Source organism: Aulonocara stuartgranti (assembly GCF_965226115.1).
Source record: "Aulonocara stuartgranti genome assembly, chromosome: 9".
Taxonomy (NCBI): Eukaryota; Metazoa; Chordata; class Actinopteri; order Cichliformes; family Cichlidae; genus Aulonocara; species Aulonocara stuartgranti.
In genome coordinates, this window is record NC_138960.1 from 20,138,994 (window position 1) to 20,164,412 (window position 25,419).

General features: G+C 39.3%; 1 protein-coding gene and 1 long non-coding RNA gene across 4 annotated transcripts in view; one reads left to right on the forward strand and one right to left on the reverse strand.

Moving 5' to 3' along the window:
- Window positions 1-25,419, reverse strand: part of LOC309714923 — a 170,569-nt gene that overhangs the window by 108,933 nt on the left and 36,217 nt on the right. The window lies entirely within an intron of this gene.
- The window catches only part of LOC309714919 (cadherin-7-like), a 114,629-nt gene that overhangs the window by 84,942 nt on the left and 4,268 nt on the right, over window positions 1-25,419 (forward strand). For 2 of the 3 annotated variants that reach the window (XM_082547644.1, XM_082547645.1), the window contains exons 10-11: window positions 9,690-9,807; window positions 17,225-17,473. In XM_082547644.1, the coding sequence (XP_082403770.1) occupies window positions 9,690-9,807; window positions 17,225-17,473 (367 nt within the window). The remainder of the gene's footprint in view (window positions 1-9,689; window positions 9,808-17,224; window positions 17,474-25,419) is intronic. The other variant, XM_082547646.1, reaches the window with a different exon arrangement.

Here is a 25,419-nt window from a genome sequence, read left to right on the forward strand (position 1 = left end):
TCTGCTCCCTGCCCCTCCCTGCAGTCCTGTAGCGTCCCTGAGGGATTTGGGAATGTTGGGTAGTCATGAACTGAGGTTTTCAAACTGCAAGGTAAAAGAGTTGAAAAGAAAGCAGTGAGATACAAACACTGCTGAAGTAGCTGGTGCATGCTGACGTTTGAAAATGTGTTTTTATGAGGCTGTGAGGCTAAATTAAGATACAAAACCCCTAAGTGGCTACTTCTGCCAAATTTGCATCAAACTTTGTGCTCCTTCTGAGCTTTCAGTCAAATGTCAACACAAGGTAATACACTGATTTTTAAATTTGCTGTGATGTTCACCTTTTAAGGATATTCTTATCACATATGTCACATTTAGCTTAGAATTTACTGACCCCCCCCCCCAAAAAAAAACAAACAAAAAAAAACAAAAAAACAAAAACAAAAACGAAAAACAAACAAAAAAACAAACAAACAAAAACAAAAAAACTTAGGTTCCTGCAAAGTAATCCAATAGTTATACCTGTCTTTCCATCCACAGGAAACCTAACAGCAACAGATGAACTGCCTTGACTGTATATAAAATGAATGTAGCAACCATAGCATCTGGTTTGTAAAGCCTTGCAGTTTTAGCATTCTGAATGACACTTTGGAGCTGGGTGTAATGATATTTGGAAGAAAGACAGGCATGCTAAGTGTTCAGCTAACACTAGCTAGCTTGTTTATCAAGATGCATCAACAGACTGTAAGGCTGCATCACCTGGGTGCAAATAGCAGCTAATGTAACATACAAAAAAATGCAATACAATTGTATTTACCAAAACTAGAGCATAGCCCCACTGAACCTATTCTGTTTATCATATAATGTCATGAAAATCAGTGTCTTACATTATTTACCAGAAGACAGCTAGCTGTTACAGCTGACCGTGATCACCTGTCAGATAAAGAGGTTCCCAGGTCTGTGGAGTTTGCATGTCTTCTCTGTGCTGGCATGGCTTTACTCAGGGTACACCAGCTTCCTTCCACAGTCCAAAGATGTACATGTTTGGTAACTTGATGATTCTAAATTGGCCCTATGTGTGAATGTTAACATGAGTAATCAGGGTTTAGAGAGCTAGACTCCAGGCTCCCTGCAACACTGAACTGGAGTTAAGAGTTAAGACGGTGGATGGATGGATGGATGGATGGATGGATGGATGCAAGTTTTGGTAATGTGAAGATACATTTTTATTGAGGAGGCTGTAAACATATTTATGTGTGCTTTAAATGTGGGTATTTCAACTGCAGCAACTGTGTGGTTTACCTTGCTGCTGGAGTCTTCTTCAAAGCCGTTTAATGAAGTGCACTTTTGGTAGTTCCCAGTTGGCTTTATTTTCCAGCCCCAAGGTTTCCTCTCAGACTACTTCTTGTTTTCTTACAACATAGCGTGCTGTAGTTCCAGTGTGTGTGTGTGAATATCTCCTAACTTAAACAATGAATAGTCAGTGAAGAATCTTAATGTTGTCCAATAAGACATGTATTTACATACAAATTTATATCCTGGTATGTGCCATTATTTTTTCAAGTTTCTTTTTTTTGTTTTTTTTACCATTCCCTAATTACTATACTGCCTCACATCAATAAAAAAGTGTCTTCGCACCTCTAGTCATCGCTCAAATTATCAGTTTATTATGGGAGTTGCATCAAGGTGAGAGATGAAAACAGATATGCCAAGGTGCTAGGGGCAGAGAAAATATTAGTGTGTGGCAGCAAACTGTCTGTTCTATAAAAAGACAGAACAAGGAGCAAGTTTAATCTCAGATCTCACCAGGAGATGACTTTAGCCTCAGCAGTTTCGACTTGTCAGGATCATGCCAACAAACACGCTTATGACAAGTCGAGTCTCAGCGAGCAATTCAGATTGTCGATGCGGAATGAGAGCGGCGGCATAAAAAAAAATAAAGGGATTGAAGGATGACATTTGTTGAATGATATTGATTGGCAATATGTGTGGGTGTGGGGCATCCGTACGTATGTCTGTGTGTGTGTGTCTGACAGCAGGGTGAGATGTGTGAGCTGGTGCTGTTAGTGAACAAAGTTATGGGTGTCACATGTGGGTGATGTTTAGGGCGTCTATGTCATAGGAAGCCGTGGCAGAGTGCCGCAGAGCGAGGGGTGTGAAAGCGGCAGGCCCACCACTTCCTTCGTCAACACAACCCATGGTGACAGCTGTCATATTGCCATGGCAACGAGTGCCACCTATTTGATGCGATACTTATTTATACTCTTGGTTCAACTTTGAAGTGGCTGTCTTGATCTTATTGTATGACTAATCTGCCAACAGGGCTTTAGGTGGCTTAAATGAAAGTCTCTTAGCTGTACAGCCAGTCGTATCCTACTCACAATCTGATAATTACACTATAAAGACAGTATAACACTAGACTAGACCCTGAAGAGTTTAAAATGCAGTGCAGTGTTTACTTCGCTGGTGTCAAAGTGTGATTTGCTCATTATTGCTTGGATTCTTCATCTTTTTTATATATATAGTCAGTCATTCTAGTTATGCTACTTTACCAAACATTACTTTTTTCATTATAGAAGCCACATTTCATGTTCCTGTCTCCAGTCAAAGTCTGAGTCAGTAATGCAGCAGCTCAAGGGAGCACAGATGCTTTGTGTCATAGTTTAAGTAAATTATGGCCATTGTAGTTCGCTAACGTACTTCCGGTGTTTGGAAGAATTAAATCTTGATTGTTTGAACTGCACGCCGGTGAAAACAGATGCGTTTTAGGTGGCAGGGTGTCATTTGTAGAATTGTTGCGAGTGCTGAGTGAACAGGCAGGATTTGGCCTGTGAAGGTGCAGCTCAATCAACCAGGTGGTGCGATGTCTGGGGATGGGTGGATTCAAATAACTAGACGCCAAAGAGTAGAATCTTCAATGAAAATATCCAGAACCCAGAATTTGGCTTTGGATTAAAGACTGAACACTGAAACTCATTTTGAAGCCTGTGCATAATTTTTTTTGTACCAGTGTACTGTTGTGGATAATATATGTAAACAAAAGTATAAGTCCCTTTGATCAAAGAAAAAAAAAACCCAAGAATAACTCTAAATAAAACATTTCAAATTTCTTATTTTCTTTTCATATTCAGATCTAAGATCACATTTCATTTGATATTTAAAAAGTACTTACATTTATTTTCCACTCACTTAAAAATACCATTTATCTTTGCATTATTGTTTCACAAAGTCAACAATTTTTGTTTTCTAATTTTCTAATTAAATCAAGGAACGTGAGCACAAAGAAGTCACTGAGACTGACAAACTGTGTAGCACTTTTCAAAACTGTCACGCAGACACCTTTGTGTCAAAGGTTTGGCTGCGCAATAATGTCTTTAAGTTGATGCAGTTCTCACTGCATGCATCTTAGTGAAGTGAGGTATAGGTTTAAAATGCTATTCTTAGACTTTTAATTAGAAGTGTTGTTCGCTGTCAGCTGTCACCATTCCTGTTGACACTGCTGCTGCCTTCTGACTTTATAGTTACTTTCTCAACCGATGAAAACAAAGTAACACAACTTCACAATAAAAAGATCTGTCACTTTCCTTTTAGTTTGAATATGCTAAAAGTTTTTGTTGTTGTAAAGATAAATCTCTAAAATAGGACGAAAACAATATGTATTTTGGAGTGAAAATGATTTTTCCTTAAAGGGTTTTCCTAAAATGCCCCAGCAGTTTTGTATATCACTTCTTTAAAACTGGGAAAATTGCCAAAGGTCGATTAGATTAAAAAAAGGTCAAAAGCAGCGGCTGAGAAATCTGGCTTTTTATTTCCCCGCGTTGGTTAAGGTCCAAGAAACATTAAATTATACATTTCCTGTAATTTTACAGGATAGTGTCATTAGATGTTCCCTGCTTTCCAAATTTGACTTCTTTAAAATTCTACACCACAGGCTTTGCCTTAATTCTTCACCACTTGGAACTTTATTTCTGTGTTGTTTGTTAAGGTTTTCAGTACATTTAATACTGATTGCAATAGATTTTGTAACTAAGTCTTTTAGTTATGATACAGATAAAGCATGAAGGGATTTCAACAATCACCCAAGTGATCAAAAAGATAGTAAGGCAACAGTAGACTAAACTCATATACAGTCAAGTGAAAAAGAAAGTGTTCACAGGACTCTATGCAGCCCTTAAGTACACCATTCCTTAAGAATTGAGAGGATAAGTAGCAGCCAGGTGCTGCTAATCAAGTGCATTTGATTAACTGATTATCAGAGCGTGTGAGCACCTCTATGAAAGAGGAAGTTTTGTCAGTTTGCTAGTCTGGAGCAGTCAAGTGTGTGTGTTAACACAATGTTAAGGAAGAAAGGCATCAGCAACTATCTTAGAGAAGCGGTGGTTGTTCCTCATCATACACAGTCGACCCAAGGTCAGGCTGTGCAGTACGCAGAGGAACTGCAAACACCTCGAGAGATTTCAGAATCTACAGGCAAGTTAATTATAAAAAAAAGATTAAATAAAACACTTCTTGGAAATGTTTCCAGGCTAAAACCTCTACTCTCCAAAAAGAACTCCAAACAGACAAAAGTGTAGCTGTTTGGCTGTAATCTACAACTAAACATAGCATATTGACATAAAGACATCTAAATGTTCTCCAGCACAAGCTTCATATAGTCATTCTCTCAAAAGGTGGTGGAGGGTTGATGATTTGGGCTTGTTTTACAGGACACAGGACCTGGGCACCTTGCAGTCATTCAGTCAACTGTGAACTACTTGTATAACAAATTATTCTAGAATCAAATATGAAGCCAGCTTGGCTGAAATTGGATCATATCGCAGCAAAAATTTCTGGCACAGCTTTACCTACTTCCAAGGTGCATGGAGAGGATGAAAAACTCACAACGCAGGAACTCTAACAACTCTTAGAATGAAAGAGGAACAACTTTATTAACTGACCAACTCGTTTCAGCTTCTGGCCTTCATCAGGGATACACAAAGTACAATTTGTGTGTAAATAAAAGACAAGAAACAGAAAAAAATTTAATTAACCAATCACAGCTTCATAGATAAACCAGCTGACATATAACAGGTTGCTATTGGTTAATAGGTTAATAGGTTAAGTGACGCCCAAGTAAAACTGGACTAGACAGTTAACGATAAAGACAGGGGGGAGGAACCATAATCCCCGCCTGTCTTAAAATAATACATGCGAGAAATACATAAGAAGAAAAAATATTAGAAATATACAGAAAAATAATAAAATGATTACAAAAGAAAACATTTAATTAAAAAAGAAGTCAGTGCAGCAGTTTGATTAAAAAAGAAGAAGACACCAAAAATTGGATCACACAAAATTCCAGATTTCAACCTGACTGAAATGGTGTCGTGTGACCTGAAGAGAGCTGTGCATGAAAAAAGGTCCACAAACCTCAATGAACTGTAGGCCAAAATTCCTCTATAACAAAGTGAAAGACTTACAGAAAATGATTCATTTAAGTTACTGCTATCTAAGAGTTATAGGTTATAGGTATAGGTTGCTGATTTATTAGATGTGCTTAGATTTTCACAGTACTGAATAGACTCCTATGAAAACCTTTCTTTTTCATATGGCTCTAAATGTCATTCTTCAATCTGAGTTCCTTCTGTTTTTGTTTGTTTTTTTTTGTTCATTTTATGGATAATTTGGTTACAATTTAGTGAGTTTGAGTAACATCCCACTTTTACAATACAAATGTGCATACATTCCTCTGTGTACTGCACATTCTCTTACTTCCCTTTGAAGGCAACAAACAGAGACACCTTTGTCCTTTAATATCCGGTGTGGTCTGACACGCAGCCATGTGTAAACTCAAAAAACCCTTTAATTCGGTGATTCATAGGCCTCCTCAGCCGTTCCTTGCGACAGGCACCAGTCGGCTGCAGCTGTTAATGTCTTTGAGCGAGAATTTATGTCCGCAGCCATGCCTCTCTCCTCCTGTCTCCTACTCAACCCATTTGAGGATTCCCCACCAAAGGTTCAGTGCATCCTTGCATCAGAGCCACATTAATGAAAGGCATTATACATTACAAAGTGTTTGATTTAAGAATGATTTAGAGTCCTTTCCCTCAGCCGTGAGGAATGGAAAGCTTCCTAGAGATAAGCTCGGAATCCATCCGCAATATTCAAAGGACATCAAAGGGTTCAGAATGTGTAGGAACCACAAAGAAAGGTTTCTATCAGATGTGAGATTTCCATAACAGAGTGAGAGGCATGTGAGTTATTATGATCCCAGGATCAGTGGCAGCTTTGGCGATATGCAGCCGAGCATGCATACGCTGCATGTTTAGGTGCTCAATTGTTGAGTTTGCCTGTCACTGATCTGCCGCTGACACAAACATCACTTCTGTCTGTATATACAGATATCCCAAATGTTCTTGAGAACTAGAGCAGATAACCTTTTTGCATTTCTGCTCCCCATATAAATTCCCCTTGCACTGCAAAACTAAACAGCAAACAGAGACACTTTTTTAAATACTTGCTGATGCAAATATTTTAATTTTGTTAAGAAATAAGAATAAAACATTCATGGTATTTCACCCCGCCTGCCAGTTTTAATAATTGGCAGGATGTTGCTTACCACCTACACAAATCCCTAATACCTGACAGCTTGTAACCAGCAGCATTTAATCACAGCTGACAACTGATAATCCATGTCTCGGCACTGATGGATCATTGGGGTTGTTTTTATTTTTTTCTACTTCCTCACTCTTTTAATTTTTTCATCTTATTTTGCTTTTTCAACTCAGAGCTGTTTGGGGCTGGGAGATGTGATAATTTAGTGTGAATTGCTTCTAAGGATCTCTTGGATCCTGTCCACGGGTGTGAGTTGTCACAGGGTTGAGTTTCTCGATTGCCTACAAAGGATTCGGGAGGCTTGATCTAAATTTATAAGGACACTGCGGCAGTAACACCCACTTTGATGGCCGTTGTGGTGGCTATCATTTGTCGTCCATATGGCGTCTCGGCATTTGATGTGCTTCTCATGTACAGCGTGTACTGTGAGAGATTTTTGCTTGTTTTTTGTTTGTTTTATTTTCTTTCTGCTACTAGATGCTGAAATTAAAGCCTTGTCTTTTTGCTTTGATTTTTTTTTTTTTTTTAGCGGAGGGGGGAGCTAAAACAAGAAATAGATTTTCAGATAACACGTTTGTATGAATAAAAAAAAAAAAAAAAGAAATAATTACAGCATGTGCTAGTGGGTGTAAATAAATTGTAATCTGATTTCCTGCATTATTTATAGTTTTCGACAGTCGTCTATAATAGAAGGAGCAAGATTCGGTTTAGTTTGAGGTTCAGAGGCAAAAAAAGTAAACTGAAACAAACTGTATTCACTTTTAACCCACAGATGTGAATGCTTCTCTTGGATTGCCTCAAGCAACATCAGTTTTCATCATGAGTTATTTTCATGCTCGTAATAATGAAGTGGGAATGCTTGGCTGGATGGATTTATTTTGAAGAGCATCAGTAATACAACAGTTCAGTGCGCTGACCTAATATTGTCTTCATTTTTTAATGCGGTGGCCAAGGTCAGGTCAGATAGATAATATAATAAGAGGGATGTGTGTATTAGAGTTGGTCAGTCGTATCTGTATATTTCCTTTCATCATATTGTCATTACCAGATATCACTGATACACAGTCTGACAGCGGAGGGAGATTTTGACTTTTAGCTATGAATACAGCCAATTTTACGACACGGTTGCTCTTCATACCTTGCAATTTCTCTTTATTAAACACTTGATAAACCCTAAATAGTAGATGAATACTTTATTAACTAAAGCAGAAACCTCTCCCATAGCCAGACACGGGTACATAGAGGAAAAGCTTCCTTCCTCTACAGCTTCGCATATTGCACTTATCAATATTGGCAAATGGAAATAATGATCATCCTCAAAGTGAGTTGAAAAGTTGGTTGAACAAAACTTGTAACCTGCATTTGAGAGCAAAAAATAATCCCTAAATTTTAAGATGCACAGTAGTTTGCAGAACCAGACAACACAGTAACAGGATGTGTTGAAATATCCCATGGCGGAAGTGCGTTAACTAAAATTTAATGTCAATTTTTCCCATAGTTAAAGCCCACAATCTATGTCAATCCAATGGACCAAAGGACCACATGCATTTGCAACAGTATGACTTTAAACTGGTTTTAAATGAATATACATATCTTGCAATACAGAGTTAATAGAAGAGTCTTTCACAGATGGTTACCACTGAAATTTAAGAAGCTGCGATTTTTGATGAAACATTGAGTGTCAAGATTTATTGTAATATGCAGTGATAAAATAATGTAGGAAGTATTGTATTTTTAGTCCTTAAAGATTATATCATAGAGAATCCTCTTCAAAGAATATATTTTTATTTTATGCATAGACGTGTGCCTTTGGATTACTTAAATTTTTGAGTCTGGCTTTGTCATATAAATCTTTCGATTAGTATAATTGAGAAATATCTTTCCGCTCTGATAAACTTACTCTTAGCACTTCTTTACATTACAGCTTGATAATAACAGTAATAGTCATAGGTATTAGTGGGGCAATGAGTTTTAAAGGAAAGTGCTACCAACACACTTTCATAGTTAAAGTACATAGTATGGGGTAAATGGTAAATGGCCTGTATTTATATAGCGCTTTACTAGTCCCTAAGGACCCCAAAGCGCTTTACATATCCAGTCATCCACCCATTCACGCACATATTCACACACTGGTGATGGCAAGCTACATTGTAGCCACAGCTACCCTGGGGCGCACTGACAGAGGCGAGGCTGCCGGACACTGGCGCCACCGGGCCCTCTGACCACCACCAGTAGGCAACGGGTGAAGTGTCTTGCCCAAGGACACAACGACCGAGACTGTCCAAGCCGGGGCTCAAACCGGCAACCTTCCAATTACAAGGCGAACGCCCAACTCTTGAGCCACAATCGCCCCAACTAAGTACATCCTTAGTTGATTAACTGTGAGCACCTCTATAAAAGCAGATGTTTTTCCTGGTCTGGACAATGCATAGTATATTATTATTACTTTCATAAAAAGCATTATATTTTGGTTTTTGCCATTACTTTACTTGGATATCTCTACCGTCAGACAGCGATCCACTTTTACTGTGATTTGCCATCTCTACAGTTAAGGCCATGTGGTTAGCTGACACTTGAAAATAGCATTTTCTTTCCTTTGTAGTATCATCAAAGGGTTAAAATTGAACACACTAAATGTGTTGTGGTCTCTACACTGACTGCAAAACTAATCTCTGGACAATGTTTTGCTGAGAGAAATCACTTCCCCAAAGAAAACACTTCATCCCTAAGAGGTTGCCAAGCTCTTGCCAAATAAGCACTTACTGTACTTCAAGAGATAAATGACACAAAACCACAGCCAAACATTATAAAACAAATCCTTTCCATCAATCAGAATCAAGTTGGTTTTCTCCAGTTCACTCACACTGTTGCCTGGCCTTTTAAACAAGATTTATGCCTCCGTGTACATAAATTTATGACAGAGTGAAAAGTGATGCATATACAAAAGCCTTGATGACAATGCTTTCCTCAAGTTGAGGGAGATTGTGAGCTTACTAACTGCAAACCCACATTAAGCATTTTACACCGTGATTAACGCCTATTTAGCCCGAGAGATCAGATAAAACTCAGCAAGCTAACTGATGCCGAATGTCTTTTTGTGTTAACATTCTCCTCAGGTGATCCAGACAATCAGTGCAGTGGATAAGGATGAACCTTTGAGTGGTCATCGCTTTTATTTCGCCCTGGCAGGACCTGCTGCTGGTAACCTTAACTTCACTCTGCGAGATAATAAGGGTGAGACAACCTTTTGTGGTATTCTTTGATGTTATCTTCAAGCTCATATGATTTTACTGTTTTCCTGTGTGTGTGCATGTCATTGTTTGTCTATACTTCTATACTGAAGTGTAGAGAATTATTAAAAAAAACACTGATGTTTGTTTCCCCTAAAAATGTTTTAGAGGGTATTAAAAAGCTTTAAAGTTATATAAAGTAGAATTTGTAGTTGTAAAATGTTGCCAACAAAATGGTCTAAGGTTTTTAAAATGATGCTAAAGGAGGCAGATCAGTTCTTTTATGTGGATGATCTATTGCTATCTTACAAAAAAGCATTTTTGAGATTTCATATTTTAACTGATCTATTTTTTATATCATGATTGGTCTCTTTCTGCATTTTTATGCATTGCAGAATTTCCCAGTCCATAGTCGAACACTAAAAATTATATTTGATTCTATAAAATGCAGCATGTGGATAACCTTTAATTGATTGACTTGTGTCAAACATCATTTTTCTGGTTTAATTCTACCGTATTAGAGATTGATTTAGGTCACCCAACTCCCATTTTTAAGCCTCAGTTTGAGCATTTTGGAAACGTAAAGCAATGTCACTATATCACAAGTGCTCTGAAACAGTGTGAGAAATGATCAGGTGTGCCGTGGAAGATTATCTGGTTACACGAGATTGGTACTCTAAGCGATCAGCATGAGTAAACAGCCGAACTATTACATTCTCTTCCACTAGAGGGCAGTATAACTACCTCCTTTAATTAAATGGGTTGCCAACTGCCAGTAAAACTAAAGAAGATGAAGAAGAAATTACATAAAAGTCATGCAGTGAGTTAGACAATGCAGCATATAATAGCAATAGATAAATACTTGGGGAAAAAATAGTCAATATGACCTGGGTCCTGGAGAAAATTCTGACCCAGATGAAGGCCCTAGCACAGGGGTGCCCAATCCCGGTCCTCGAGAGCTACCGTCCTGCAGCTTTTAGATGCATCCTTGTTCCCACACACCTGAATCAAATGAATGGCTTGTTATCAGGTCTTTGCCAAACATGATGGCATGCTGAAGAGATCAAACCATTTGATTCAGCTGTGTTGGAGTAGGGATGCATCTAAAAGCTGCAGGATAGTAGCTCTCGAGGACCGGGATTGGGCACCCCTGCCCTAGCATGAGTAGTGGTCAGAAGCGAACCAATTCCGCTATAATTCGTGCACAGGGGAAAATTATCAAAATGCTTTTTGTGATATTTTTGTTTGGTGGTGTGCCGTGTGATTTTTCAAATGTGAAATATGTGCTGTGGCTCCAAAAGGTTGGGAAACACTTCTCTAAAAGACACCAACTCCACAAACATTGAGTGATATTGAGTTCAGCGACTCGCATTAGCTCAGATGAAGCCTAATGTTGAATGAACAGCTGGTGGCCTAGCCTTATTTTTATATGCTGATGAGAAATTAAAAAAATAGTTTGTACATACATATTGGTAGTCGATACTTGTATAAAAACTAATACATGTTATTTGGAAGAATTCAGTCAGAGGTTTAAACTGCTTCTACATTACTGTCAGAGTTCAGTCAGATTAGCTTTATTTCATGGAGATACATTTTTAAAACAATCCCTTGAGATAATTGCTACTGGCCTTTAAGAGTCTGTAAAAGGTGTTGCTCAAGTTAGGTATGGTCTGTTTGTTGTTTATTCCTTCCAACTGAGCCTGGCAGCAATGCAATTGACACTTTAGTCATTGCTCACTCAGCTCCCTATATCTGCCCTGTATCTGGCTATAATACACTCTGCAATCTGACTCAGGAAAAAAAATAGTACAGAGTGACTGGTGGCCCCCGGCATGCCCAGCACTGCCAAATGAAACCATTATTCTGCCGTGACAATGCCCCCTCTACTTTTTTTTCTTGGTAATTGTTCATCAAAACGAAATCCAGAAACAAACTTCCTCTGTAACTGGAGCACATCCGAGTGAGAACTCAGTCTTGCTATAACTTTGTTCAACTTAGTGCGAGGTGTCTATGTGTCGGATCAAGGAATAACTTTAAATCAAACACACAAGGTGAAAACTGTCTTTGTGTCATAATGATTTGTTATCCACCTACAAGCAAAACAGTGGGTGGATGTAGAAAATTAGTTGTTCTTATAGAAAAGCCTAAGTGGTAATTTGCATATATTTTTAAAGATGTGAGAACTGTGTCTGACTCCATCATTACTTACTTACATGAATTCCCACTGCTTTGAAAAACATAGCATGTGCTGAGCTGATGTGCATTCTGAGGTGATGGCCCTTTGTCGAGTGTTTTGTTCACATGTGTGGGAGCTCGGCTCAGGCAGCAATGTTAGTTTGTATAAAGAACAGCAGCAGCAACCAGGTTGTGCCACAGTAATCCTTCTGAGTGCAGACATGTGTTACATCATGTACTTGTTGTTTTAGTAACACCTTAGTAGACTAAGGACAGCTTGAATAGAAAAAGGTTCTCTGAGGAGATATTCTATTAACCTCTTATTCAGTATGTTGAGTATACTGAATGAACTGTATGGACACATTTACAAATCTTGCAACAACAACATAGTATGTTCAGTGGTGTCCAGTGTAATGTGTTATAGCATGTTAATATGTGTTTTTTTCCATGGTACCCAAATGACTCTTAATGAATTCTGTATGAGCTTTAATGATTTAGTACGTCATAACGAAGGAAATGCAGATCAATGGAAATTAAACAAAGAAAACACAATAATCAATGCAAGGAAATGTTATTTTGTTTGCGCAGTTATACAATTTAAGGTCTGTTTAAATACATTTTTAAAGAAGCAACCTTAAAAAAAATAATACCCTTTTTTTTCAGTTTAATTCACAAATGTAAAACTGATTAAAATGTGAATATCTTTTCAGAATCAGAGAAACTTTATTACCGTATTTCCCGGACTACAAAGCGCACCTAAATATTAGCCGCACAAGCTAAAAGCAGGGGAAAATCCTGTTTTGTACATACATTAGCCGCACCTGACTAAAAGCCGCAGGTGTTTCAATGTTGACTTATCATATGTAAGAGAATATGCACAAAGGGAATTGTCAGGAAAGAGATGGCTGTTTGGAGACATCACTTTTATTAATATTTTGAAAAACAAGTTATGGGTACATATTTGCACATGTAGTACATAACAGTAGCCTACAGCACACCAGAAAAATAGATTCGGACTACCTTTTAGGCTCAGGTGCAGTGACACGGCTTTAACAAGAAGAAAAGTCAGTCATTCACCATCTTTCTCTTCTTCCTGCGCACTAAAAACACCAAAGTCCTCTTCTCCAGTGTCGGATACAAACAGGCTCAGGATGGCTTCATCATCCACTCTCCGCTTCTCTCCTTCGTTGTCACTTTCAAAACCAAAGAAATCCTCGTTGTCAGTGTCAGAGTCGAACACCCTCTGAAGGGCCGTGGCGGTGTCCTCCTCTCCATCATGCAGCAGTCCAGCCCTTCAAAATCCGTTGGTGATCGTGGATGTTTTCACACTTTTCCACGCTGTCAGAATCCACCGATGGCGTTGGGCATAACTTGCTTTTTGGGCATAACTTGCAAGTTTATCGCCGCTCATCATCCACGACTCCCACTGAACGCGTACCGCTACTTTGAAGTTTGTTTTTCGCGCTACTTCGTACGGCACTACGTTGCCTGGCGGACGGACATGTGACTAACATACCACTCTTGAACCCCGATCCTTCCGCCAGGCAACGTAGTGCCGTACAACAGCGGAACACACAAAACAAATCGTCTTACGATATGACAAAAATCATGGACAATCCATAGAAAAGCCGCACCTGACTAAAAGCCGCAGGGTTCAAAGCTTGTGCAAAAAGTAGCGGCTTATAGCCCGACAATTACGGTAGTCCCAGAGGGAAATTGAGTTGTCATAGCAGCAAATATATAAAAAAACAACAAGCGCTCATATCGAAACGGAGTTATGATAGATACTAGGGGTGCAACGATACACAAAATTCACGGTTCGGTTCGGTTCGATACTTTGGTGTCACGGTTCGATATTTTTTCGATACAAAAAAATGTTCATGCCTTTTTAATTTGTCATATATTAAAATTATAAATATATATTTTAACTCAAAAGTACAGTTTTTAAATTTAATGTTGCTGAAACAACAAAGTAATAAAAAAAAATAAAACTATCTGATCGAGAAATCACTCATCTTTGGAAAAGAGAGTTTATTACAGAGAAATGGCTCTTTCCAAAATAAAAGCTATACTATACGCTTCTTCTGGGGCAGTGCATCTTAACCTGGGTTCGATCGAGGTCCCCATAAGGAGAATCATGTGCTAACGGCTGTCTAAATGACTCAGGTAAAGTTTGTAGCATCTGTGCTTGTTGTTTTTGTCTGCTTCCACTTGTCTTTGCACTAGGATGATCTCGGCGTAAATGTGCAGTCATATTCGTTGTGTTCCCACTAGTGCTGTCAGCGTTAATCTCGTTGAAATGACGTTAATGCCACAACACGACAAATCTCCGTTAACGAGTTACCACGGATCGCCCCGTGCGTGGGGCTGGACGGCGCCAACACGTTAACGAGCTAACTGCGCTAACGCACTAGTTCCCACCCATGTAATTGAGCATTGCGTGGCACATCCAACATACTGTTTTACTTTTGTCCATGACGCGCTTACCTTTAGGGTCATACTTCACATGAAAACCAAAATAGTTCCAAACGCCACATCTGAATGAGGGTGGGGGAGGTTCAATTTGCGTGTAAATATGTCGTGGTGTACAAAAGTGACAGGGTGCATTGAGGTGTGATTAATACTGTTCCACATGTGTGGATCTGACCCAAGTGGATGAATTAAAGAGCCTGATAGCAGCAGGAAGGAACAACTTGCTGTAACGTTCCCCCAGACAGCAAGTTTGAAGGAACCTGTCGCTGAAACTGCTCTTCAGATTGTATAGTGTGTTATGGAGGGGGTGGGAGTTATTGTCCATGATTGCCAGAATCCTGTCACTGATCACCTCCTCCAGGATGGTGAGCTTCATGCCAACAGCAAACTCAGCCTTCCTGATGAGTTTGTTCAGTCTGTTTGCGTCCTTTGCTTTTGATGCATGCACCCCAGCATGCCACAGCAAAGGAGATGGGGCTCACAACAAAAGACTGATAGAACATATAGAGCAGCCTGCTGCATACATTGAAGGATCTGAGCCTTCGTAGAAATTAAAGCACCACCAGCTTCTTTGTTTTGGCCACATTCAGCTGCAGGTGGTTTACCTCACACCACCTCACCTCACACCACCTCACGAAGCAATCAATTTGTCTACCTACTGTCAAGATGGCCAAAATAAAAAAATAAAATAAAATAAAGTTTTGTAGCCTAAGAGATGAAAGACGAACTTTCAGTTATGAGTCTTTGACGCTTATTAACAAAATATTTCTGGGATTAGTTTCTTTTGAACTTAAAAAAGTTCAGAAGAAACTAATGATAGCATGTCATGCTCAAGATGCTTTATATTGACCCTACAGCGAAAACCCCTGCAATCAAACGACCCCCTATGAGCAAGAATTTGGTAACAGTGGGAACGAAAAACGCTATTTTAACAGGAAGAAACCTCAGGCAGAATCAGGCAGCCATCTGCTGCGACCAGTTGGGGGTAAGGAGAGTTAGACAGGGCAAAAGACAAAAAACTCATAAAGACCTCTAAATCTAAACTAAAGTGGTAACTGGTTCCTTCTACAATGGATGGAAAGTTAGAGAACAACAGCACTACTGGTTAATAAAATGTAATTAAAAGTGGGCCAAACATGTTCATGAATATGACTGAAGTAAGCTGAGCAGCAGTCTTCTCCAGTGGGTGTGTTGAATCAGCAGATAAAATAAAATTTGTGATATGTAAAGATCAGTTGCTGCCTGATGTTTTATTAACTATTTCTTTCAAACATGTTTCATATGTGCAGCCAATGCAATAGTTGACTTGTCCGCTGATTAAAGCCCACATACCTGTGGTTAGCTGCAAGCCATTTTGGCTCAGTTCTAACTCTACGTATTAAAGGCGCAAGACATCAGTGATTTTTTTACTAAAAGGAAACATGACAAATAACACTGTTGTGGAATTTCGGGTAATAGATCACTAGAACTTCCAGTTCTAACAGGAAGTACCTTTACAAGTAGTTTATCAGTTGTACGATCAATGTGTGTTATTGCTGTCAAACACTAAAAGACTAAAATATGAGTTGAAAAAGACATTTTGCACTTGTTTCTTAGTCTTTTGGTTCTAGTGTTCAGGTGTGCCAAGTACAATGCTCAGGGATATGGAAAAGATCCTGTCATTTTTCAACATGTCAGTTTCCCAGCACACAAAACCAGTTTCATAAAGAGATGGTTTTTCCAGCATGTTGTGGAGGATCCTGACCGGCTTGCACCAAGCCCTAACCCCATCCAACACCTTACTAGAGCGCAGACTGCAAATCAACACTGGTCAAAATCAGACTGTACTCATGTTTACTTATCTATTTATTTATTCATGGCTGAATGGCACCAAATGCCTGTAGTTAGCTTCCAAAATCTAGGAGTGGAGACTGTTGTAGCAGCATGTTTAATGATCAGGGGTGGGACAGCATGTTCAGTAATCAAATACTGGCATAACATTTGCACTTTATTCATATGTGTTTTCCACCTTCCTGCGCACAGATGTCCCTTGAGGACAAATACCAGGCACAGCCACATGTTTCACATTTAGCAGCAGAACATATTTATTCAGCGTTTTAAGTGTGCAACCCATCTCAGTTGTTACTAACCAGCTGTGTGTTTTTTATTCATCCACGAGGAAACTTTTCTCCCCTGATTTTACTAATGTCACATTTGCAAGAGAACTCCTCGGTATTTTCATTTTCTCCTTGTTCTTGGGCTTCTGAAAGCAATCTGAATATCCCCCAGACAAACAATGGAGTTGTCCTTCAAGGCAAAAAAAAATCTACATTTCAATCATGCACTGCTAAAATTTGAAAGTGCATTTCAGTCTATTGATATAGCTGACATGAAATGGCTTTTTTCAGCTGATGTAATGGCACATTGTTCTCTTCTAGCCGCCTCTTTCTCTTTCATGTGCTGCGATTTCATATAAGATTTTACCATCAAACCAAAGTTGTTATTAGCCAACAGGTGGTCAGAGCAGGGAGAGATGCCACAGCGTGTCATATAATGAATTGTGTTAATGACACCATCTGTTGGCATTGCTGCTTTTAATACTGTAAAATCATTTCAAACTGCACAACCAAAGCACAGCAATCATTATAAGATAGAAGTTAAGCCCCTGCTAGTCACATATTTGCAGTTCATTGTTCATTTGAAGCCAATAAACTTGATATGCAGATTAAATAAAGCTTCCCATGTCTTCTCTTACAAGTGATATGATGCTTTCATGCTTTAACTCTACTTTGCAGACAACACAGCATCCATATTGACAAAGCGAGGTGGCTTCAGGAGACGGGAGCAGCCTGTGTATCGACTCCCTGTGTTGATTGTGGACAGTGGAAGTCCTGCTCTCAGCAGCACAAATACACTCTCAGTTCGAGTGTGTGACTGTGACTCTGACGGAGTGGCCTTGTCTTGTGGAGCTGTGGCCTATACAGCAACTGGCCTCAGCACAGGTGCCCTCCTGGCTATTCTGGGCTGCATCATCACACTTCTGGGTAAGCCCTATATGACCTTAGTGTCACGGAAGTCCAGTTAACAGCAGCTTGTGTGGATATGTGTGGGTGTGTGTGTGTGTGTTTGTTTGTTTCTTCTTCTTTTTTTTTTGGTGGCTCATGGGATTGGTTGGACAGCCCAGAGTGGACCGTCTTTATTGCAGGGGTGAAAGTCGCTGTACTTCTACAACCTGGGTTATTTTTTTTGTTTGCTTTGGATTGTTTTTTGCTTTTTGGGGGGGTTGGGGGGCATGCAATTTTGGATATATTAAAACATTTTACACTAACTTTACAGTCAAATCACCTAACTGCACAACCATATCGCTATTTCTGTTGAAATTTCGTTTGAAATCTTTTGACGTTCTGACTCTGACTGAATGTAAGTAGTTTATGTAAATTTCTGTTGAATGTTGAATGCCAATTTCTGTGTGTGTAGATAGCTACAGATTTGCAACAAGCAAGAGGTGTTTTTTTTTTATATTATCAATAACAGATTCTATGCAATTGCCAATTTTACCCCATTCAGTTAGAAACTCAGTCTGACTCTGTTTTGTTACTATCTTATTACCTTAAGTTGCTTTGAATACGGCAACTGACCGTAGAGTGGCTGCAGACCCATTCCCTATTTTTGAACTAACCATTTCAGAGGCAACGCTGTCACTAGCAGCGCTGCAATAATTCTAGTCGTGCTGCTGGTCTTCAACTTCCCTAATGTGGTTATAGCACTAGCAGCTAAAGATTTTCTACAATAACTCGCACCATTGCTCACTGACCTACTTTAGCAAGTGCTTCATGCCCTCGGATTTCTCCAATTAAGAACCAATCATACAAAAATGACCTCAGCTCTTTATGAGAACTTAAAATTAAAGCCAAATCGATACTAATGCAATTACGGGCAGATGGGTAGATGGGTGCAGCATGCAGCTCCAGCAGAAAATCATACAGGAAATGCTAAAACTCTGTCCAAAAGCAGATCTCTAGACAGCCTCAGCGACTAATGGCTACTGATGTTGCACAAACAATGACTGAACAGAGCCAAGACATCGGCTGTCATTGTAGAGTTTACCACGAGCAGCTAATATTTAACTTAGTGAAGTGAAGCAGTTATACCCTGAATCTCAACAAAGAACAGCGGTCCCTGAGCTGTAAACTTCAGCTTGAATTGTGTGTTTGTTGCCAAGCTGCTTCGCCCTAATTGCAAATATGACGAATGACAAACAAGCCAAATCAGTGAATGCAAGAAAACAGCAGAAGAAAGCGCGATAAAAACATTGTTATGGCTCCACACGGGCGTCTGGAGTTCTCCTTATAAGATTGTTTGTATCTGAGTACTACTGCAGCCTATTCATCAACTAATTCTTTGGTCTATAATAATACATAAAATGTGTGAAAACCCAGTAAGCAAATAAGCATGAAGAAGCAGCAGCACTATAACATGTATATGAGTGTGATCTGATAATGTTATAGCTTGTGAGATTACATCAGTAAAACGGCTGGCAAGGCTATATAGTGTCATTTCTTTCACTAACATCTCTTGAGCATCTTTTTCTCAGCATCACAAGAACACAAAGAACTTACGTGTACCTACACACGCACACATTATACCTGTCAAACTCTGCTATCTTTGGCATTTTTGGTAGACTCACTGTAGCAAATTACTGCTTTTGCAACAAGCTGCCTAAAGACCCAATTTAAAAAGGTGACTGTTATATGTAGATACGACACTGGTTCCTCCTTTGAGTTAGATGCTCTTTTTTATGCTTGGCTTTTATAATGACTGGACTCTAAATAAATGAAAAAAGCAGCGATTGTCCAAAGAAGAACTTTGAAAGACTTTCAGAAAGCCTGGAAAAGTATTGCTCAAGACCACCAAAAATTGCTAAAAAGCCTGGCTGCTTGTAAGTAAAATAAACCCTCCCCCACCTCTGACCTTGTCAACTCCTATGATAATTAAGCCCCTTAGCAAATCAAGAGTAGGCAGGAAGCTGAGAGTTTCTGTAGACTTAAGCATTTCTTCCTAGTTGTCTGGCTGAACAGCATACAAGCTTAGCTCCATTTGTCTGTTAAGTTGCAGTGGGGATATACTTAAGCTAACTTTAAACCTTGTAGTTCAGGAGTAAGTACAGAATTAAGTGTTGGTAATGTAGCTTTACAGTCGTGCACTATGTGAGAACCACAGCTCACCTCAGCATCTACAGCGCATTTAGACCGTGCTTGTTATGCATTCTCCAGGCAGCTGAGTGTGCAAGAGATTTCTTGCTAAAATAGAGTTGCATCTTCAGGTCTTGCAGAGGTCAAACCTGGGGGAGATAGCTGCCTCTCATATTTGCTCTTTGGTAAATACACGTGACCTCAGTCGGTCAGCCCTGGATGTTTACAAGTGAAATACAACTGAAATCATGCCAACAGGATCAGTTGGCTAGAGTTAGTGTAATGGTTTTTGTGCTCATCTTGTGGTAAAATTCTTCATGTCATTTTTTTACTTAAGTAAGTCAAGAACAGATAAAAGATCACCTTGATATACTTTGTCTGACTTTCACGAAATAGGATTAATTTGCTAAAAAAAAAACTTACTTAAACATTTGTTTAAAAAGATTTAATTGTTATAGTCTTTATTGTTAATAAATGCATATATTGTACCAAGTACCAAGGGCTCAGAGAAGAGCTCATAAAGATGTGGAGGGTGAAGGTAACAGTGGTCCCAGCAGAGCACTTGATGCAGTGACCCCCAAGTTGGGCGAGTGGCTCCAGCAGATCCCAGGAACAATAAATATATATATATATATATATATATATATATATATATATATATATATATATATATATATATATATGTGTGTGTGTGTGTGTGTGTGCGTGAGTGTGTGTGTCATTTTTGCTACAGCCCAGCACTCTTGCATTTACGTTAAAGAAAAAAGAATCCAGTGTAATAATGTGCATTTTTATTGAGAGAAAGCAGTGCCTGAAGGCAGACTGAGTCAGTGATGAGATTTTAGATTTTAGATCATTTTTTAGAGAGCTCTTATTACAGCTTCCCCCAGATACATGTCAGTGTATTTTATTAACCTAATAATAATACAAGGAGGTCATACAGATAAGTACTGTATGGAATACTGCATTTCAAGGGCACTCTGTTACTGTTTTTCTGTAACACCATATGTTAAGATATTAGTAAAGACACTTGTAAATGAGAATTCATTAGCATACTCTTATAGATGATGCAGCAGTGAGCCGTCAGCTCCTGGCTGCATCGTTGCTCATAAAACCCACAGATAAAGCCTTACCCCATCAGGGCAGAGTCATAGTTTAACGCTTAGATGATCTTCACTGAAAGCCGAGGTGGATCTAAACAGCATATACAATAACTGAAATGAGATCTTTGATGGGGTCAAACTTTGCTTATCATCCTAGTCCCCTTGAGGTCTGCCTTCTTTTCATTGCGACAGAGAGCACTTTCTTTGATAAATGAAAACTTCAAAAGAGCAACAGGGGGAAATACGTAGCAGTGCAACCCTGAGCGTGGCACCTCTAATGAAAGCTGCCTCTATTCTACACAACATGTCCTCAGGCCATGGGCATGGAACTAATGGCCTAAAGTTTAATATACCTCCAAGTTTCTGTGTTTGTGTGAATGTGACTGTGTGTCCTTAGCTCCGTAGCTTTACCCATCAGTCTGTTTTGCTCAACTGGCCTCTGTCCTTTTCGCTGTTTCCTCTTTGTGTCTGTTTGTCCCATCCACCCCCACCAGAGACCTCTAGTTTCCCTCGTATTAACAGCCCATGCGTGCCCACGTTGCCCAATCCTTTATTCTGATCTTCCTTGATAGTGTTCCATCAAGATCTTTTTCAATCTGCAGGTAGCAATTGAGGCTGTGATTGCGTGTGATTGTATTGTTGTGGACGAGACATGAGCCGGAATAAGACCGGAGCTGTCTCCCTGCTGTCATCCTCAGGTGCCGTTAGTCTTATGTCTTCTTTTTTTTTTTCCATCCCTCTCCCCTTCTTTTCTTCCATCAATCTCTCTCTCTCCCTCTCATCAGGTGAGTGGAGCACGCACTTCCACCAGTAACGCTGATTCTAGCTATCTGTCCTCATGACAGGTCTAAAAACTACAATGCATGTTGCGTGTGGAGAGCTCTTCGGAGTGTCACTCCTCCACTTTGTCCTGGAGCTTGGAGCTTCACGGGAGCTTAAAGAAAATGCGGCGTTTTTGCTGGTCTGCTTTCAAAGTCCACAGAGCTGTGTGCATTAGCTTTAGCACTACATGCTCATAAGCTAAGTGGCCATTAATCATAGGCTGATATTTTTAGATTTAATTACTGAGCCTGTTCTCTGCTTCTTGCAGTTATGTTCCTGAAAACATCTCAACACAAGCATTTTTTTAAGTCATTTAGAATCTTTTTAATGACAGTCCTTTTTGGATGATGTATCCAAATAACTGAGAGGATCATTATCACATTATGATCCAGTTTTTTTCCCCCCAGTACAGGTCAGATATTGCCCAGTCCTCCAGAGGGCCAATTAGAACATTACGCAGCACTCCAGATCTCCAGACAGTTATTTCTGTCTGACTATTTCTTATCAGACTCATCCTTTAAATCACCATGTCTACTCATCTGTCTCTTATTTTAGTCCATGTCCCCTGTGCAAGTCTTCCATCTGTGTCTCTATTTATGTGTCTGCATTCACACAGCAGACGATTTCTTTCTCAGATACCATCTTTCAGCTTGACTGTGCACATTGTGACCTGAAAATGGCCGCGTTGGCTTTGACTGTTAAAATTGCGAAATGTTGTTTGCTATCATTACAACGCTGTGTGACATGCAAAAAAAGAAAAAAAAGAAAAGAAAAAGAAGAAAAGGAAATTAGCCTTTATTCAGCCGAGCAAGTCAATTAACTTCAAATTTGTCTTTCGTTATGCTTGGCAAAAGCTGAAAAGACCTCTTGTAAGGATTTGGAGAAAAAGTGGCAACAGCTTGGAGGAGGATACAGAGGACGCAAATAAATACATAAATGTTGATAAAACAGTAAATAAGCGCAGGGGCATAATCGGGACAGATGCACAGTTAATAGTGTGACAGATAATATCAGCAACAGCACAGGCGACATAAAAGCCATTTGAAGCGTTCAACAAACACATCGCAGCTCTGATAAATAATAAAATGTGGCCAGTCAAATGGAGGCTTTGTATTCGATGATTGTGATAGTTTCCCTGCTCTTTATCAAGTTGTGCAGAATCTATTTGCTTCTACAGACAATGTCATCCCCAGAAGAGAGCGACATCTGTTATGTTTCTGAAGCGGTGTGACACCTCCTTGGTTTGACACTGTTATTTTCTGTCCCTTTCCTTTCTTGTCTGTTCTTTGTTCTTGTAATTAGAAATCATAGGTCTGTCACTATTAAATATCACCTTCAGAAACCCAATCAGGCGCTGTTTTGAAAATCGCTTAATTGTGTCAGTCGTTTGCCAATCATCTGCTTCTGCAGTGCGAGGCTGTGTTTTTTTTGTTGTTGCTTTTGAGTTTTGGTTGGAGACAACAAAACAGATCACTTCAAAACTTTACTTTGGGGCTCATCTCTGATTTTAAATTATTAAAAATATCCAACTTTAAGGTCACGGTGAGTGAAGCTGTGTGTGGATGGCATTTAAGTCAAATCCTTCAGACTTGATTTGCTCTCTGTTTTACAAAACTATGTATAGACACTGGAATTATTATTTATTTTTACCAAGTCAGATCCAAACCTACTTCAGTCTCATTACAACAACCCACACACTAACAGTCAAATGCTGTTTTAATCCCTGTCTACATGTACAAGGGTATTTTGTAGCACAGAGCTTTTTCTGTGTGTTTTGGCCTTCCACGCATAAAGGCCATCTCAGTTCACTGATGAAGGTTTTTGTCTTGTGTGTACCTTTATCTCCTTTTTTGACATCAGACTGTGCACAATGATATAGTTTTATGCTTCTGATTAAAGAACATTTCTATATGGTTAGGGTTTTATCACCACCTGTTGCTCTTAACAGTGTTTGGCATCATTTCTTGCATTTTCATGTTGATGGGGGTATTTTTCAGGACAGTGGATGTCTTACAAAATACCAAAAATCCCCATTTTACAAAAGAAATCAATAGTAATATCATACAGCAATTCTTTTTCAGGCGTTGCTGTGCTTTTTGGCATAAAATAAAAAAGAACAGGCTCACTGGCTCTGAATCATTAAAATATTAGAGGTGCAAAGTTGCACATTCAAAGTGCCCTCTGACTAGAGACTTTACAATGGTTCAATACCAAACTGGCAATAATCTCGTGAATGTTAAGAAGGTGACCCATCCATGCTTGGTCTTGGGTCCTGCTTAGGTCTTTGGTCCACTGACTGCTGTTTGGTCTCTGGATCATAGCCATAAAGCAACTTTCAGCGACCAGCCTAGACATGATTGGAAGATGTTGCTATCTCATCACTTAAGAAAGCTGATGTTAGTGATTTCTCATGCCTACATAGGAGCTTGACTGAGATAATAATTGGGTCACAGCATGTTTTAATATGATGTTCTTTAGTTTATCCAATTCATCTTTGAAAAGAAAAATGTTTAATAACTTTTAATAAAAACTCAGCCTGTGGCAACATGCCATTATGATGCCAGGATTTTGATCCATTTTTAATATTACTGAGAATTTTGACTTTGCTGCTGTTCTTGTGTTTTTGATTCTGGTGGTGTTCTCACTGTGTCTGGATCAGTACTCCGGCTTCCTCCCACAGTCCAAAGACGTACGTGGGGTTAGGTTGACTGGAGATTCTAAACTGGCCGTAGGCGGGAATTTGAGTTTGAATGGTTGTCTGTCCCTGTGTGTTAGCCCTGCGACAGACTGGTGACCTGTCCAGGGTGTACCCTGCCTCTTGCCCTATGACAGCTGGGATAGGCTCCAGCGCCCCCCGTGACCCTGAAAAGGATAAGTGGAAGCGAATGGATGGATGGATGGTTGTCTGTCTCTCTATGTTGGCCCTGCGATAGACTGGTGACCTGCCCAGGGTGTACCCAGCCTCTCATCCAATACCAGCTTGGATGGATGGATGGTGTTTGTGGGCTTCATCATTGGTTATTTTCTGTTTTACTTTGAAGGGTTGTTTTCTTTTGTATTACTCCCTGCCTCTTTCTTCCTCCCTCCTAACTACCATTACCTGTGTCCACCAGTGTTCTGCCCTCACCTGTTTCTTGCTCCCTATTTACTGTTCTGTGTGTATTTATAGTCCTGTGTTTCATTTTTATGTTATGTTCCCTCATTTGTACTCCATATGTTTTCCTGATGGTCTTCATGCTTCTCATGGCTATTTTGGATTGGTTGGCTATGTGGACTTTTAATCACTGCAGTAGAGCTCTGTCCATCCAAAGTGGCCTTATCGAAAAGACTGATACTAAACAAAAAGTGATATACTAACTAACTATACTAACTAGAGTGAGAAAAAATAAACTAATAAAAAAAAAACTTAGCTGTTCACTACATATGATCTATGCAGATGTAGCTTGGAGAGATGTACCAGTTCAGTATGTTTCTAAATTCTGATTTAGTGCATGCGAGTGAAAAAAGCACTCAAAAGCACACAGGGGAGGTCAGAAAAGTAGAAAGTGCTAAAAGTTGTCAGAAAATTGTCTTCATTCTGGGCATCAATACTCATAGTAGGAGTAATAAAATGGGTCTTCAGAGTCCTTAATAATTTAAAAGCGGTGCTTCTTTTCTTTTTCTTTTTTTAAATATGAATGGCATTAACAATTGTCTGTGTACCATTAATTAGTATTTAAACATTGAGCTTCCACTCATGTCAGACAGCCTCACAGCTGCTGATTAATACCTCTCATAAATTACATTGCAACGAAGAGACATAGATTGTGTGTGGGTGACAAAATGAGTAAATAATCAGTCCTGGCTTCACCAGAATCACAGCGCATAGAAAAA